General features: G+C 45.4%; 1 protein-coding gene across 1 annotated transcript; it reads left to right on the plus strand.

Moving 5' to 3' along the window:
- Positions 1 to 100: 100 nt before the first annotated feature.
- LOC118223525 (transmembrane protein 151A) lies at positions 101 to 16,388 on the plus strand. The gene is made up of 2 exons (XM_035410176.1): positions 101 to 845; positions 9,274 to 16,388. Exons 1-2 carry the CDS (start codon positions 768 to 770, stop codon positions 10,939 to 10,941), a joined length of 1,746 nt encoding a protein of 581 aa, XP_035266067.1. The 5' UTR covers positions 101 to 767; the 3' UTR covers positions 10,942 to 16,388.
- Positions 16,389 to 18,760: the final 2,372 nt, after the last annotated feature.

Raw genomic sequence — 18,760 nt, forward strand, 5'->3', positions numbered from 1 at the left:
TTAATCTGTTGCACTTTTACACTGGGTTACTTGCTTGTGTAAATAAGTGTTTTGGTAAAGCATGTCGTGCAGTTTCCAGTCGGGGGAGAAAAAGACCTGCTTCGGACCACATTGCACATGCTGGTCACAAACCCAAACGGTGCATAACATCAGAGAAATCCTGTATGTGCGCCTGCAGGTGAGTGACGTCAGTGAGACCGTTCAGCAAAGAATGAGTAGGTGAAATAATGCCCACAGAGAGTCTGAGGAAATCCGTGTAGCATTTAACTTTAAAGAGGCAAAAAATAAAACACTGAAATTAAATGGGTAAATCGGCAATATCTGATTATGGAAGTTAAGTGAGGGGACGAGTACGCAGCCACCAGACTCTACCGTAACAGGATCGGTCTCGAAGCATCTTCAAGCCAGCCCTCCCTCGAGCTCAGAGCTCTTATCCTAGCCTTACGACGGAGAAACGGACGCACCGCCCTACCTGCGCTTCGGTGGACCGACAACATCATTAGGTTATTGTCGGACCAGGGAGGAGTAGATGCAACATTAAAAAAGACGCTGGAATGAAAGAAGAAAAGGGGGGGGAGGAGGACAGGGAGAGTATTTAGGTGAAGATAATGAATGTTTGCCGCTGGTTCTGTTGTCCGAGAAGCGGAACAGGACCAGCGGATGGGGTGATATACACGGCGAGGAGGTCCCGACGCTGGGCCGCCGGGTTTTGCGCCTCCCGGGCTGGTCTATGGTGCTAACGGGAGAGAATCCGAAGGGGAAGAAGAATGGGGGACAGGGAGAGAATGCAAGGAGTGACGGGGACAGCAGAAGCGCCTAATATTTCTGGGGGCGGGAGAGAGGAGGTAAGACGTGTTAATATTTGTAAATACCTGTTCTGTCTGCTTTACAAATTTATTGTTACGGGTTGATTTGTTTTTGTTTACAGGGTCACGTTCTTAAGGTTAGTTACGCCTCTCTGGCTTGTCTCTCACTTTCCTGGGTTTTTTAAAGAATAGCCTACTACCAGCTTCGTTCCTGGACCACCCTTTGTTTGTAGGCTATATATTTACAATGCAGCCGCATATTCTAAAAAAACAAAAACAAATTAATCCTTATGTGCGAGTGGTAGCCCAATTGCAGGGGAATTGGAGAAGGGGGAAGAACAGTGAGTTTGAATACCGCAAAGTAGACTAATTGAGGGCAGAGTGTAGAGTAATAAGTGTAGCCTACGCTATTCAGCTGTTTGCATTTGTTTGTTTTTGGTGCTGTCAGTAGCCTACCAATCTTCATGTCAGTAGGCTACAGGCTACAGTATAACTATTCATATAGGTTTTGTTTACGTTGTGTAGCTGATGTGTAGCCATCATATAGCGTGACTGAGCCTATTTGAAGGGCTAAATCACTACGAATAGCCTACCTTGTTTACGATTTTACCATTTTTAGTTGTAGCAAAAGGTTAGGGTAAAGTCGATTAAAATAAACTATTGATATCAACCTGGTGACCACAATGAATGTAGCCTATTATAAAAGAGAATTTTATAAAGGTGATAGGTGGCATATGCTAAGACAGAGCGTGCAGTCTTTGATGTTGAATATAACCATGTATAAACGGTACCGATGTTTTCACCTTTGTGACTACATTCACATTGCATCACCACCGTTTACGCTCATAGGTTTGGCAGCAAGGTAAAAAAAAAAAAAGACTCGGTTAATCAGGCGTGCAATACGGGCAGGGCTATGCCGAACCTCCGCTCTGGTCTGCTTTGCGGTGTAAATTTCTCCACTCCAGTGTCTCCGCATATCACGCTACCCGTCCTCTCTCCTTCCATCTCCCGCAGTATGTTTCGCTTCTGCATTGCAGCTGAAGATGCTCTCGCGCTGGAAATGGTTTATTCTCTGCACCCATCTCTCACCTTTCTTCTCCTCTACCTTCCCTAATGAGCTTCTGCCTCTTTTCTCTGTTCCGAATCCTCTCTCTGATCGACCACCCGTCGTCACTTGCCTGCCTCTATCACCCGCTTTCTTTTCTCGCTGCAATTTTTCGTAATGCAAGGCCTAGGTTGGCCCGAGAGCCCTTATTTAAACAGGGAAGGAGCACAATGCAAATGTAAATCTGTACAAATAACTAAAAAATAAATAAATTATAATCAGTTGAGCTGAATGCACTGATTGGACCTGGTGGCAGTCTACATTAACCAGTGGACCCATTTTTTTTCTTGTAACAGGCACCCCCTTACGGGTGCTGTCATTCTGCTACCACCCCAGCTGCAGTTTCCACAGTCATGCTTCCACGTGCTGCCCCAGAGTGTTTTCATACTGTATCGCTTCCCCACGCTAACGTCTCAGCAGGCTTATTATAACTGCATAACAGAGTTACACCTCACAGCCCTGTTGCAAATGAGCTAATTTCCTTCTTCAGTACAAAGGAAGACCGGGATTGGGTTTGCAAGGTTTTGCCTAAATGCTGGGCAAAAATCTTGATATTATGTCCCACTTTTAAAAACTGTATGAGGGACAATTAGGCAGGCATCTAACATAAACATCCCTACTATCCTTCTAACCACAATTCTAACGTTAATAAATTAATTATTGGAGATACATTGTTCAGCAAAATATACCAGCCAGTGTGGGCCTAAGTGATTTTTTCTGGGTTGTGAAGTCCCCGTATGTCACGTCTCAGTCTGCGCTTCCTCTATTTCCTTGCTGTGCTCCTGGGATTCTGCTGTAACCATGGTGTCTAGCCCTTGTTGTGCAGACCCGGTTGTGCAATTAATCAATTGCAGTTGAGTTAAGACTCTAACTAAAAAGAACCCTGGAGACCAAGCTCTGAAAGCTACTCAGGTGCAGTGATTTACCAAATTACTGGGAAACCCAAAACAACCTTGTGAATAATCATATTTTTATGAGTGAATTCAACAGACGGTTCAGATAACTGCTGGTGGACTTGGTGCATGTCTGAAAGTATTTGATGGAAGCAAAAAAACACAAAGGCTGATAGTGCATCTGTCTGATAATTGTAGAATGTGTTGTGTTTGGTTAGGATATTAAAAATATGCTTTGCTGGAATACAGCACGTGTTGGAACAATCATGGAGATGAAATGCAGTGTAAATGTGGTGAATTCAATTATTGTGTCTGGTCATGATAAACATGATATTGTGCCAGGTGCTTGATAGATATATTGCCTTCGATATTTTGTAGATATAGTCTGCTAGTTGTGTCTGTGTATGTTAGATATGTGTAATTTTCTCTGGCATTTGCAACAGATTCATTTTGTCCTGCACACAATTGATAGATAACTTTGTGTTAGCCATTTTGTGGATAGTTATGAATAATTGGTTGGTAGGTTAAGTTGCGCTTGGTATATGGTAGAGGAATGCATGTTGCTGTGTATGTTGCTGTGCTGTGCCATATACCACAGTCTGGTTTTGGTAAATTGGCCGAGTTTTGTCTGGTGTGTGATTGATGTCTTGGTTACGATACTTTGGTGAAATTTTGTCAGGTTTGTAATCAATTTGGACTGTGGTAGAGTTTTGTCTGGTCTGAGATCATTTGCGATTCACAGATTTGGTTGAGTGAAATCTCCCCTGGCTCAGTTTGGCACTTGCTATTATTATCAAGAGTGATTTGAGCTTGATTACCATGCATACGTCTACCAAACAATAGTCATGCACGGATATTTTTCTTTTTTTTGTGGAATGTCATGTCAGGTTTTATATTTAGATGCAGAAGAGTAAGTAACATCCTGTCATGCATACTAAAGAGGGACAGAACAAGGGGAGAAACAGTTAAAAAAAAGAAGCGGGTGGTATTTTTAGGAAGATTCTATGATCAAAGGAAAAATTCTTTGATATTGTTACGAGAACAGACTGATCCAGTTCAGACTGGTGCATTCAGCAATTCAGGTTCAAGAAACGACATTTCCTAAATAGAATGGATATTAATTAAAGAGTGGCTCTGCATATTTCTGATTGAATTGAATAAGAGCTCTACATATTTCTGATTGAATTGAATAAGAGGCTAAGCTCACCTAAGTTGTTAATGCCAGTGCATCAGATTGATGTGTGGTGACTGGGACTTCCTTTGGGGATACATCAAAATTGCAGTAATTGCATTTGATTTATTGACTCATTAAACACAGGCAAATAAGTGGTAAAGGCCAGACTGGGTCAGTGCTGAGGGGCTACCACATCAGGTGGTAAAATTCAGCATGAATTTGACGATTTGACAGGAGCTTATATAATTGTGTTAGGGTCAGTTTGACAGGTAATTGCGGTAGTGCAGAACCTTGGGTGACATTTGCTGATGTATTCTGACCATTTTTCATGATGAACCTGTTGCTTGATCTTGACTCTCTCGGCTGCTGAGCATATTTTATTTTTGTTACACTCAGGCCATTTCTGTGTTGAATGATATGACCTTTTAATTAAATTCTATCTGTAATTGATGTGGCCAGCAGGTCTTTATGAAAGGGGTAATGGAAAGGTAATTTTACTACTTGCAGATGTCTGTATCTGTAAAACCCAAAGGATACGAGCCTGCCATGAATGTCATTGAAACACTGAAACATTTTGAATGTCATTGAAACAATTTTACTCCTTCTGAGAAGGGAGGGGCATTTGGTCTGTGGAGGTTGTGAGAACGCGCTTGTCCCTAAAGTATATTCTTGGCTAGGACTGAGCATGTTCTTCATAGTGGCATTCTGTGTGTATAGAGGGTGGTGCTCAGAGCTAATGGGAAACAGCGGGGAACAGTGAGACAGGCGGGGAACAGTGAGACAGATGGGAAACAGTGAGACAGGCGGGGAACAGTGAGACAGGCAGGGAACAGTGAGACAGATGGGAAACAGTGAGACAGGCGGGGAACAGTGAGACAGGCGGGGAACAGTGAGACAGATGGGAAACAGTGAGACAGGCGGGGAACAGTGAGACAGGCAGGGAACAGTGAGACAGATGGGAAACAGTGAGACAGATGGGAAACAGTGAGACAGGCGGGGAACAGTGAGACAGGCAGGGAACAGTGAGACAGGCAGGGAACAGTGAGACAGGCGGGGAACAGTGAGACAGGCAGGGAACAGTGAGACAGGCAGGGAACAGTGAGACAGACGGGGAACAGTGAGGCAGGCAGGGAACAGTGAGACAGGCGGGGAACAGTGAGACAGGCAGGGAACAGTGAGACAGATGGGGAACAATGAGACAGGCAGGGAACAGTGAGACAGATGGGGAACAATGAGACAGGCAGGGAACAGTGAGACAGGCAGGGAACAGTGAGACAGGCGGGGAACAGTGAGACAGGCGGGGAACAGTGAGACAGGCGGGGAACAGTGAGACAGATGGGGAACAGTGAGACAGGCAGGGAACAGTGAGACATGCGGGGAACAGTGAGACAGGCGGGGAACAGTGAGACAGGCAACAGTGAGACATGCGGGGAACAGTGAGACAGGCGGGGAACAGTGAGACAGGCAGGGAACAGTGAGACAGATGGGGAACAGTGAGACAGATGGGGAACAGTGAGACAGGCGGGGAACAGTGAGACAGACGGGGAACAGTGAGACAGGTGGGGAACAGTGAGACAGGCGGGGAGACATACTGGCATGAAGGCTCTTCCAGAAGAAATCAGGGTGGCCCATCATTGCTGAGGAATGTAGAAATCTATACCCTCATTAGGAATGCTGGGTAAACAGTTTTAAAGTTCATCACGAGGCAGGGCAAGGCCACCGTTACATTACGCAGACAGAGAGAACTGCTGTACTCCAAATCAAATAGAAAAGACAATCTTGTTTCCTCAGTATGGGATTTTAAAAAAATGTGTAATGGTAAAAAAATCTGAAATGGGATATTTGTGTTGAGGGGATGTTGAGATTGTTCTGGTTTAGTCTCCTCTGAGAAGTAAGTGAGACTTTCACATTGACGTGAAGACACATTTGCAGGCACGTTTGTCAGGGGCTGGTGAAAGTGATAAAAGAGAGATGGATGGTGGTAGACGGTGGGAGAGAGAGAGGGGCGTTGATTTTTGACAGCACTGCTACCTGGAGCTGTACAATTCTCTTTAATCCTACCCCACCCTCACTTTCTGCATCCCAGTCCCTTTATAACTACTTACCCAATTATATTCTTCATTCCTCTGTTATTTTAATCACTGGCTGAAAGTAGAGGCCTTCATCAGGGTGACACCAGATAAATGTTATAGCTAGAATAATAACTGGTTTGATTGTATTTTCCAAATAAGACTTCACTGAGAATATCTACATCTGAAACTACAAGGCTCTGCCGTGTAATGCAGATGGTGCTTTAAGAGACTTAATGCTGGATGTCTTTCCAATAAAAACACAGAAAATCTTGTTCTGCTTCGACTTCTCTCTTCTCTGTCTCTCCATCTCACTCTGTCACTCCCCGTTGCTGAGTTAACCTCAGCTCGTGTTACAGACTGATCAATACGAAGAGAGACAGAGAGGGGGAAGCCAGGAAGTAGGTTTAGATTGTTAGGTTTTATTAAGTTTGCATAGTGGTAGTGGTACTATACTGCATTGTACTGTTTCAATGTCTGGAACTGATGAAATATCCATTCGGTCATTGTATACAATTAATATATGCAATTTATAATTAAATGCTTAATGGTTCGCATAACAAAGAAGAATATGTGACTCTGCTCCTGTCTGCGTTCAACGTTTATGTATGTGTGTGTGCGTGCGGAGGAGCATGTGAGTGAGAGGGAGCGTTGTTTCTGAGCCAAGATGTCCGAGTGCTGGGTTGCAGTTTCCCTCTGCTGCCTGTCGCAGCGATGGAGAGGGAACGATATGCTGACTGAGCAGCTGGACAAGTTGCTAGGACGCTTGTGTCATCCCTTTCCCTCTCTGCCATTGTCCTATCTTTTGACCTATTTATTGTCCCCCAGCGCTTCCGCAGCTTTTAAGCACGTCTGCCTGTATATGGTTTGTAGACCTACCTGAAATAAAGCCCTTTTATCATCCCCGATCATATCAGTTGTGACAAGAGATTACAGACTCTCACCTAAGGAGACCCAGAAGGGTGGATGTAAACGCGCTAGTGCGCATGCTCGTACGCATAGGGAGTCTGCATCCGGCACCCGTGCGTGTGGGATTCCTATTCACAAGGTCAACACAGGACACAGCATGCTGTAGAATAGAAAAAGGCATAGTACAGTACAGACTGCCATTCACCCATTACAGTTTGGTACAGTCACATTAGCTCAGCCCAAACCATTCCTAGGATTAGAACTGCAGTTTTTTAAAGCTGCAGTGTGCCTCTTAATCTTCACTGCAGTTAGGGTATGAGGTGGAAGCTTTAGCCGGAACAGAGACCTCTCATTATTGGGGTGGCTGCATTAGCTTGTCACGTTTGCACTTTGGCAAAAATGAACTCATCCTTGTCATGCCGGCAAAGGGACTTCAGCTCTGCTGATTGACAGAATGAATACGATGCGGAGAATGGAGGGAGGGACGGAGAGAAAATTGTCTTAGGCTGTCTGAGACAGTTCTGCTGATGGAAGCTGAATAGTTTGAGTGGCACTGAACGAGAGGCAAAGTGTTCTGTGTTCTAGTTCCTTTGCATTTTCATGCACGCAGCCATGTGTTTTATTTGCTGTTGTGCTGTTGACATTGCAATCTGTGGAGAGTCTTGCTTGGTATTTTGTCCATTTTAATGTCTTTGTTTAGCTGATTTGTTTATTAGTCAAATTTTTTTTATGAGAAAAATGTGTTGGGAGTTGCCATAGCATGCATGGATTGTGAAAGTCAGTATTTGGCCTGATGCCGTTGTGTAGAGACTTCCTCTGACCTCTTACCCACACGAGCATGGCAGCTTTAAATGGTCTTTCTGATTAATATTTTATCAGTAATATTGTCAAGCATTCTTTGGCTATGGGCAGGGTGAAAAGTACTCATGAAAAACCTGTAAGATGATTTTATAACCAAGCTCTGATTATCTGCATCCTTCCCTGTCTCTGTGTCTGTCTGTCCTTCCATCTCAGTTAGTTAAATATGTCCCCGTAATCGATAGCCTGCAGAGATCCTGCTGTTGCATTGAGCACATAGAAGTGCTCATTAAATACGGTAAACTCCAGTTTCAGCCAATAACCATCAGTCTGAACAGTGCCTTACACCAGTGCCGAAATTCACAGCCTGTAGCCAGAGCAGGAGTGTACACGTTCATGTGTGAGTGCGTGCGTGCATGCGCGTGTGTGCATGCGTGTGTTCGTGCATGCGTGCGTCAGCTGTGTTTCTCACTCGGCAAGAGAGCCGCTGCTCGGCAGATAAACAGTGCGATGTGATGAGAGTTTATTATGTATATTGGGTAATGGGTGGCTGCACGACTTCGTTCTGCCTGTGTCTTGCTCGCTCTGTTTGGTTGTTCAGTCAGGGATTCTGTCCCGACGCTTTCGTGCTCCTCCATGCGCTCGGCCCGGCGTGAGGGCGCCCCCCTGTCTCCGTCCCGTCCTGCTGCTGGCTGCTGTCGACAGTCAGGCCATATGGCTGCAGTGCCACGAGCTGACACTGGGGCAGACGGTGGCAGCAGAGAGCGCCTGCTTTCCTGGCTGATTGCTATGTAACTGAACATCTTAATGCGTCCACTTCCCCATCATTACAGTGCATTTTAACTGGAGCTTGGCTTACACACAGGAAATGTCTTCACTCTTCTAGAGGCACTGAGGGAATAGTCTGCTCCATTTACAGTCAACGGGAGTTTTCCTTCCACAACCAGGGATAAATACAGTTTTGTTATTGTTATTTAGTTGTTTATTAGTTGGTCATTATGGTGATGTATAATGATAATTGTTTACAGATTTCATATGAATGTGTTGTTATAGGTATGTAATGAAATAGAAAAATGATTGAAATGTTTTTGGGCTTGAGAATGAGCCCAGCATTAATGCTTTGTCTTTCTGCCTGCCTTTCTCTCCTCTTCCTTCCTTTTCATTCATGGCTGACCCTGGAATGAACATCCAAATTTCCTTCATTTCCTCATGAACGCCACCCCATTTCCATGTCCTCATGCCCTTTTCCTTATATGTTTACCCACTCACTCCTCGCTTTCCCTGACCTCTTCTGTTCTCCTCTTTCCCCTGTTTCTTTTCTCCTCTTCCCTCCATTCCTCTGTGATCATCTGTGACCATTCTCTCTGCCCCCTGCTCCTGGCCTTTGTGTGTGCCCCTCTTCCTGTCTGCCCTCTCTCTCTCTCTGTCCTGTCTCCTCATGCTGTTCCTCTGCTCGCTTCCTGCTTCCCGTTTCCTGCCCTTTGACCTTTTGTCTCCGCCCCTCTTCCCCCCGCCGCAGCAGCGTCCTCTGAAGCAGTCTCTGACGGGCTCCCTGTGCCGGGAGTCGCACTGGAAGTGCCTCCTGCTGACGCTGCTCATGTACGGCTGCTTCTGCACGCTGGCCTGGTGCGCGCTGTGCCGCGTGCCCGTCCTGGCGCCCGAGGACCCTGGCGGGGCCTACCACTACGGGGAGCGGGCGCGCCTCCAGCACGACAGCCCCTGCTCCAGCGGCTACGTCTACATCCCGCTGGCCTTCCTGGCCATGCTCTACGTGGTCTACCTGGTGGAGTGCTGGCACTGCTACTCCAAGACGGCCACGCTGGCGCAGGCGGAGGTGGCCGAGGTCTACGAGCGCGTGCAGCGGCTGCAGCAGGCCACGCCCTGCATCTGGTGGAAGGCCATCAGCTACCACTACGTGCGGCGGACGCGGCAGGTCACCCGCTACCGCAACGGGGACGCCTACACCACCACGCAGGTGTACCACGAGCGGGTGAACACGCACGCCGCCGGCTCCGAGTTCGACTACGCCCGGCACGGCGTGAAGGACGTGTCCAAGCAGCTGCTGGGGCTGCTGGAGCACCCGGCCGTGCGGCTGCGCTTCACCAAGTGCTTCAGCTTCGCCAGCGCCCGCGCCGAGGCCGCCTACCTCACCCAGCGCGCCCGCTTCTTCGGCGACAACGAGGGCCTGGACGACTACATGGAGGCGCGGGAGGGCATGCACCTGAAGAACGTGGACTTCCGCGAGCACATGCTGGCCTTCCCGGACCCGGCGCGGCCGCCCTGGTTCGCCCGCCGCCGCGTCTTCTGGCTGGCGTCGGCGCTGCTGCTCTCCTGGCCGCTGCGCGTGGTGGCGGAGTACCGGACGGCCTATGTCCACTACCACGTGGAGAAGCTGTTCGGCGACAGCGAGGAGCCCCGGGACGGCGGCGAGACGGGGAACGAGAGCGGCGGCGGCGGGGGCGGAGGAGGGGTGGGCTCCAGCTACCGCGCCATCTCGCGCGTCAACACGGTGGACATGACGGAGCTGGAGTGGCACATCCGCTGCAACCAGCAGATGGTGCCCAGCTACTCCGAGGCCCTGCTGATGGACCTGGACTCGGGCGCCAACCCCCCGCCGCCGGCCAACGCCGGCAACGCCGCCGCCCTCGGCGCCGGCTACTTCCTCCAGAGCTGCCCCCGCTGCCGCCGGTCCTCCAGCAGCACCTCGCTCCCCTCGCGCATCCGGGGCAGCGTGGCCCTGGGCGGGGCCAGCGCGCTGATGAACGGCACGGTGGCGGGCATGCGGGCCGGCGGCGGCGGGGGGGGAAGGCTGGTCCTGAGCCGGAGCGGCTTCTCGCTGGGGGGGCGACTCCAGGCCTCGCGCCCCACCTGCCTGTTCCACTCTCTCAGCATGGGCGGGGGGGTCGGGGGCAGGGGGGGCGACGAGGGCGGCGGGGGCGGGTTCCTGGGCCTGGGGGGCCGGCAGGACGAGGAGAGCAGGGGCGTGCTGGAGGGAGACGGGGATGACGACGAGGGAGAGGAGGAGGTGGGAGAGAGGGAGGAGGAGGAGGAGCAGGAGCAGGAAGGGGACGGGGAAGAGGCCAGGGAGGGGGAGAGAGACAGACCGCCAGCCTATCAGGATGCTTTCTTCTTTCCTGTGCTTATTGTGCACGGGGAGGAGAGCTGCCATGGAGGAGTGGGGATATGAGAGGGAGAAAGACCTAGATAGAGGGAGAGAAAGAGAGGGGAAGAGAAGAGAGAGAGGTAAAGGTGGATAATGAAAAGCAGAGAGAAGCCAGAGCGGAAGAGGTTAAACCTTAGGTTAAACCTAAGAGAGCACAGTGCCAGAGTAAGGGAGAGAAATCAAAGGCTGTTCAGAGACGATTGTAAGGACTGTGGGGGGAAGCAGTTAAACCGACAGTTTCTTCCACAATTATTCTCACCCTCGATAAAGATGAACATGGTAAGACTTCATGAAATAAAAAAATCAGATTACTGAGCTACATTTCAGTAAGTAGAAGATGGTCTGCCTTGATAATGATTCAGTGGAATAAGTCAAAATAACACTTTTCTCAAATTGTACATTAATTTCCCAAGAAACAGCACATGTTCACACTCCTGTACTTTTTGCACCCTCCCTTCGTATGGATAACATTACAGAGTAATCTTTAATAGTGTGTTATGAGATTAATGAACATATTCCATTGGGATCTTTGACCATTCTTTGACCATCCAGAATATTTCAAGATCCCGCAAATCCTTCAGGTCTGCACTTGCGGACTGCCCTCTTCAATTCAAAAGATTCAATTCTTCAGTTTAGACCGGGTTCAAGTCCGGGAACTGAGATGGCTATTACATAACCGCAATATAGTGGCCAGTTATTGGATGATTTTGAGGTATGTTTGGGGTCACTGTCTTGCTGAAAGGTTCGTTTGCAGCCAAGTTTGAGTTTCCTGGCAGAGGGAACCAGGTTTGGCCAAAACGGTACTTCCTGGAGTTCATGATTCCATCGACCTTAACCAGAGCCCCAGGCCCCAAGTAGATGCAAGACAACCAAAAACCAAAACTTCAGACATCTATCACCTCATTTCATCATAGGTATGGCTTTTTTTTCAACAAAATTGTTCTAATGAGAAAACCATCACTGGTATGAATGGCCAAAAAGCTCAGTTTTGGTTTAATCTTTCAGCAAACCCCATATAATTTATCATTGATGGCCCTCAACAGAGGCTTTTTGTACATGGGTTGTACAATGTTGCCTCTTTTTTCACACCCAAGTGAAAAAGGAATCATGGGAGACCACCACCATTGAGTTGAACTTTGAAAAAGTGCATGTTAATATTGAATAGGTTTGTTAAGTTTTATTAAAAATAATGATTATGGGCGTGAACAACAGTGACATAAAGTTTTTTCTCTAATGAACCGTGTTAGTATAAAAGAAAAATGGCTTTAAAATCTTTATCAAGGGTGTGAATACTTTTGGAGTGCACTGCAGCTAGATATCACGGCAGGAGTACGTTGTATTAATTTTCTTTTCCGCACTATTACCTTCTGTTTATGAGAGAAGGGTGAGAACGATGGAGAATCAGATCATTCTGCCTTTTTCTTCCAGTGCGTGCCTGTCTTCCAGCTAACTGAAACGGAGCACAGACAGCTCAGAGCTGTCCCTGACTCTGAAGCTGTTCAGGAATGTCTTTTTATTTTTCGGGAGCCAAAAATCAGCTCTGTTGCCTTTATTTTAGTTTTGTGGAAGGAACTATCGGACATTGTCCCTCGGAATCGCTACATAGCAGAGGAACACGTTTGGATTTTTCTCTCCCGCTCTCTGTCTCTCTCTCTCTCTCAGACTAGTTCTCTCACACAAAAAACAAAAAACAAAACAAAAGCCGAGTTCTCATATCACATCAGGAAAACTCATGGACTGCTTTCCGCCATCATCACGATCCGCTGCATTCTCAAAACACAAAATGAGTGTCTCATAAAAGCGCATGTGATCAGTAAAGTGTGCGCGATCTGCCAGGGTCTACAATCATATTTACCTCCGTTGCATTTCATTACGTCAAAAGGACCGCAGCAGCAGCAGAAACAACATCAGCCCATTTGAATGCCATTGATCTTTTCCGAGCTATGGCTGAAAAAATAAAGAAGAGAAGAATGGATCTGTTTCTCAGTGCTTCACCTCAAGGCTGGTGGCCTTCAGCCTGAAGTTCGGTCTGGAAGTGCTGCATCTCTCCTAGCTCCTGTCTCCCTGTCCAGCAGGCTTCTCTGTGGGACGTAAGAGGTGTATGAGCGCTTTGGAAAACAGCCCAGGGTTCAGACCCAAACAGTCTGTTTGTGGTACGAGCGCAGTCTCTCTACTCCGCCTTTGACCTGTGTGTAGGTCATAGCCACGCCTTTTTTGTTCAGTCAACTGTAAAAAAAAAAAAAAAGAAAAGAAAAAAGATTGGTATGTCGATTGTGTGTCTGTAAACCTGCTGTGTTGTTCAGCCTGCTTAACTCTAAATGGATAACTGTATTCCATATTCAGGATTGTGGGAGGTGGAAGACTGCAATTTAACCCTAGCGTGTCGCGATCTCTCCGCCTGTCTTTGTTTGCGTGCTAACTTACTGACCAAGGGATGGACCCACCCCCTGACAGATCGCAGAATGAAAAGAGGAGGGGTTTAGACAGAGGTACTCAACCCATCCAGCTTTACTGTTTCTTTGCCTGCTTGTCTTTGTTCCTGAGAATGGAGAAAGACGGAAAGCAACCGAAGTGAAGGACGAGACAAGAGAAGAGGAAGCTGGGGCAAGAAAGGGGCAAGAGAAATATTGCTGTTCCAAGTGATTTGTAGCGTTACATTGACTGTCACCACTTGCTTTTTAGTGAAGAAATCACATTGTTTTTGCACTTGTTATTTAAGTTTGTCTCTGCATCTTGATGTCATTGTAAAACACCGTCTTGCCTCACACAAGGGATTGCTCCCTAACTTGTCCACTGTGCTGTTCAGCATTGCAGTATGGAAGTTAGACGTGATGCAATTTGCTGTTCTCTCCTTACACAATGTGTACTCGTGTATGATTGGCCCAGACTGGTAACATGGGCTATATTTGTCTTAGTTGATTGTGAATTGCAATCAGAGAAAGCGGACTTGCTGATTTTGGTCACTGCAACATTAGCACCAATTCATGAAATGTCTTCAGGACACCTTGTGATTGACTTTTTTTTTTTTTACACTGCTCTGAAAATGCTAAACTCTTTCAAATGCAGAATTGCATTGTTTTATTTTTACTTGACCATCTCACGATTGTGCCACATGGGGGTGGTGTTTTTTTAAATTATTATTTAACCATAAATAAATTTGTTGAAAATGTATAAGAATTTCATACGTATGGACTGTTGTAAAATGATGTGACGAATCAGGGCCACTCTGGCTATGATGCTCACACACAGGGCAGACAGAAGCCTGGCTTCCAGTCACATAGCTGCACGTGTGCCATTCTAATGTAAACCAGTAACGTAGACTGCATTCCATTTTATTGGGTCTCACTGACTGCTCAAGTGCTACTGACCCCATAAAAAAATTATTACTGTGGAACTTTACCTCCTATACTTGCCCATCCCTCATGGTTTTTCTTTTGCATAAATGAGCAGGTGACATGTGCATTGGTGCACTAGTGTATGTTGGAAGGAGGGATTGTGACGACTGTGCTTTTGCTTTTACCTGTTATGAAGAGGGAGAGGGAAAGCACAAGTGAACCATTGCTTCCAGTAGCGGTGGCTATATGCAGATCTGCCATATAGCACAGGAAGTGATTGTTTCCTTTCCCAGCAGGATCCTTTTATGATACCAGAAGACTGCCACCGAAGCGAGAAGCGTAGCATTGCTAAAGAAGCATGCAAACCCCATTCGGATGACTATGCAGTTGAGCTAATGGAAATCTCCGTTCTACGGTGTGCTGCTCTCCAATATTCCTAATGCAGTTATAAGCTGGGCACGAAGACTGCACACTGTCCATTAAATGTATAGGTTGTGCATTTGTTTTTACTTGTTTACTTTTTTTTTTTTTTTTTTTTACAATTCTTTTGAAATGTCTTAGTCTTACAGCTCCAGGATATTGCCAAGCTTCACCCAGGTTCTCTTATATCAATTCCTCTGCTCAAAATACTATTAAGAGCCATGACCCTGGGTTTATGCCAACAAATTCTGCCTTCACTCTCCCTGAAGCGGATTACATGAATAATTAAATAACAATAACTTGTGTCCATTACTTTTTTTGAGCTGTCAGACTGCAGGTCATGATTTATGTCAGTGGTCGTATGGTCATGCCTGGCCTTTGCACTAACCTTCAATTTCATCAGGGTTTGGTCAACATACTGCGGGTCCGCACCATTTTGCCGTAGAAATATTTCAGGCTCGCCTGAGGTATGGCCGACCAGCTGTGATTGGTCCAGAAATATGCACGCATGGACACACGTTCAGAGGACTTCAGAAGCCAGAACTTCAGAATTGTACAACACGGATCTGTTCATTGTCTCAGACATGCACACGAACATGCACATGCATGCGCACACACACACACCAGCCCGGTACATGCAGTCATAGCAGGAAATCTTCGTATATGGTTATTTTAATTCCTAGTATAAATATTGTTGTTTACAAATGTAACGTGTTGTACATGTTTGTCAGATTTTTTTCTTGTCAGTCTGTTGTCTCTGCTGGAGTGAATGGTTCTTGCTGTGCTGTATATTTTTGAGATATCTATGGTTATACAACGTCATGGGGCCTCTGAGAACTGTCAAAGCTGACATCATGCCTGATATACACCCTGAAAACAAAGGTGGGCTTGCATCACACCTTCAAAACATGCCATTTGTAAGATTATCTAACGGGCGGGGTAAAAAGTTTCATCCACTTTAATTAATTTATTGTGTGTGCCTAACATCATAATTTGAGTACTGGCACTGTATGACATACTGTTGTATTGATTTCCCACTTTTACAAAATTTTACAATGTTGACTAATTTTAATATTGAATATTAAAAAATGACCTTCAAATCTGCATCAGAATTATCCAATCAAATGGTCATTTTCAAGATCAGTATGTATGTGTGTGTGTGTGTGTGTGTGTGTGAGTGAATGCCATTGTTCGAGTGAATTATCACGTTTGCCTCTATTTCAGTCTGTACTTAAGTTCTTTTTTTGAGGGGGGGGGGGGGGGGCACACACTCTCTAGGCACAAACACCACACACACGGTCCAATACACATTCAATCTGGGCAGGAATCCCAGGGGACGCCTTTACTGTGTTCTCACGATATTGATGTGACAGTGCTGTGATGTTGATGTGGCGTCCCAGTTACATTGTCAGAATGTTTTTGTGCAAGCAACATGAATGTGTACTGACAGTGAAAAGATTGATTTTGTAAAGGCAGAGAATGTGCGTCCCTGAACACAGTAGGACATAGTTGTGTTTATCTTGTGGTTAATGTGGGGATGAGAGAAACACGGGTGAGACCTTATCAGAGCTTGATAATTAAACACAGATTTACACCCAATATTGAAAACGGTACTCCTGCTACTCCTACTACTATTACTGTTAAATGATGATGGTGATGATGATGATGGTGGTGGTGATGATGAAGACATCAATAAAATCAAACTGCTTCATTTAACAAGATTTTTCTCATTTGTGTGGTGACGTTTTACACCAGGGGTGCGCAACAACGGCCAATCCGTTTCAGGTTTTTGAGCCAAATTCTACTCTAAATTGTGTGATTTTCTAAATTATATCTTTATCTGACATTCTTATGGACTGTAAGTGTTTTTCCTAAAGATTTTACTGTGCTCAAGTACAGGAATGAACCAGCATACTTCAGAAAACTAAACCTAAGGTAATTGGTTGGAACAAAAACCAGCACGCAGATCGGCCCTCCAGGACTGGAGTTATGCGCCCCTGTTTTACATGATGTTTAATGCCCTGTGGCTAATGCCTGACCAGATGAGATCATTACAGTATTGGCTTCTGCCACTTAGGTTTAGTACATTACAAGTCGGTTGGTCAGCTGCCTGCCTGCCTGTGTCTGTGGTGGAATGGCTTGCTCCAGGGGACTTACGTGTTCTCTGTTTTCAGGTCACTATTGACCAATGACTTCAGCATCATTCCAGCCCTTCCCCAAATGACTGAGTTGAGAGACTGTGTGTGTGTGTGTCCCTGTGTGGGTGACTGACCACACACTCAAATAAGGTGTAGATGAAATTTGTGGATTCATGTATTTTGCAAAATGACACACTGGAATATAGTATTTAGTTGTGTGAATTCATTATTTAGCAGAGTCTAATAATGTGGTACCACACAGAACAAACACTCTCCAGTGCCATGGCTCCATCTAGTGGTATGTAGACAATTAGAATGCTGAAGGAATCTGTAAATGCTACCCTGTAGTTAAAATAAAAATGAAACAGGAAAGGAAAATAAATTCTGCTTAAGAAAATACAGGTCTTTAAAATGACTCAAGGGAAAACAAGTACAGTGGAAAAAAAAATCATTCTTGAATCAATGAAGTACACTCTATTCCACTTGGATATATAAACTATATAACTCAATGTAACACTGAATGTGTTCTGTGCAGATAAAAGCACACACTGGTGTGCAGATGGCTTAAATGAGCACTCCTGTTCAGGCTCTCTCTCATCCCCCACTCTCTCCCTGTGTGTGTGTGTGAGAATGTGTGTGCTCGTCTGTAATCTGGGTTTAGCCACAGGACTTATTCAGGTCATGTTTCTAGCGACCAGTGACCAGTTGGTGAGATATACTATTTGTGGACGGGCTTGCACGGATAGCTACCCATAAATCATCAAAAAACGAAGCTGAATTATTCATGTGCAAAAAGTGACGGAAACAAGACAGACTTCAATCAAAACTGATAGAAGAGAGGAAGGCTATTTTACCAGTTAAACATTCCTGTATTCTGGGATATTTGAAACCAGCCTGTCTTTGGTACGTGCATTACATTTCATCATAGAAGCTGGGTAAGTTATATTCTGGAATTTGTGAAGTGCACCATTGCATTGTGATGTATTTTTGTATTTTGATGTAAAACCTTTATGTGTGTATGTAAATAGCTTATTCAACATATGTTGGACCTCACTGGACCTCCTGTGATAATGCCTCTTCACATTAAATTTTAAACCCTAAATCTATATTTTCCATGTAGCAACAACCTGTCACTCAACAGTAAACCACTGAATAACTGTTTTCTCACTTACTACAAAACACTTTTTTTTTTTTTTTTTTTTTTTTTTTTACAATAATAGATGTGTGGCGCTTAACTTTGATAATGACTCATCTTCATAAATACAGGTTTTAAAAGGGCACGAGACGATCTTTGTTCCCTGGAGGTAAATGGGCAGTGTTGAACTTTTTCTAATGTCTGCAGATGTAAATTAGCTATATAGCTAACTCTGGCCCAACGGTTGTGTTGTGCATGGCCCCTGTTAAATAAACAAATATAAAAAAATAATAATAATGGTAGAGTCACTCAAGGAAAAGTAATTTTGAACTTCATGCTGAAAAAATTTAGATTTAATGGGTTTTCACTGCTGTTAAACTCAGAAAAGGGTGATTTTTAAACCTGAGGACAACACAAAGGTTAACATGCAAGAGTTGACTGTGTATAAGGAGTTGGATAAGACAGAATGAGAGCCAGAAAGGGGATGAGAGAGAGATAAGCTCCAGTAAGGAGCTTGCAGGCACTTCAAGCCTGAAGGATAAAGCTGGCTGCCAGCATTTACACTGATGGTGTAGCCGGCCCACTGTGTGATGTTCTGATCCCACATTTTCTGTGGTTTTTTGAGCTCAGTCAGTTCTGTAAACTACTGAATTGTAGCTTTTGCAGTCAATTAAAATCAGGATAGGTAGTGATAACATAAGCCATCCAAGCTTCTGTTGAAAATATAAAGGTTATAACAATATAGCATATCCTGAGAATTTATATGAAGCCTGCACTGTTTATGGCTAATTGTGAGTATTAACCACAGCAATAGA

This window comes from Anguilla anguilla, chromosome 3 (assembly GCF_013347855.1).
Source record: "Anguilla anguilla isolate fAngAng1 chromosome 3, fAngAng1.pri, whole genome shotgun sequence".
NCBI lineage: Eukaryota > Metazoa > Chordata > Actinopteri > Anguilliformes > Anguillidae > Anguilla > Anguilla anguilla.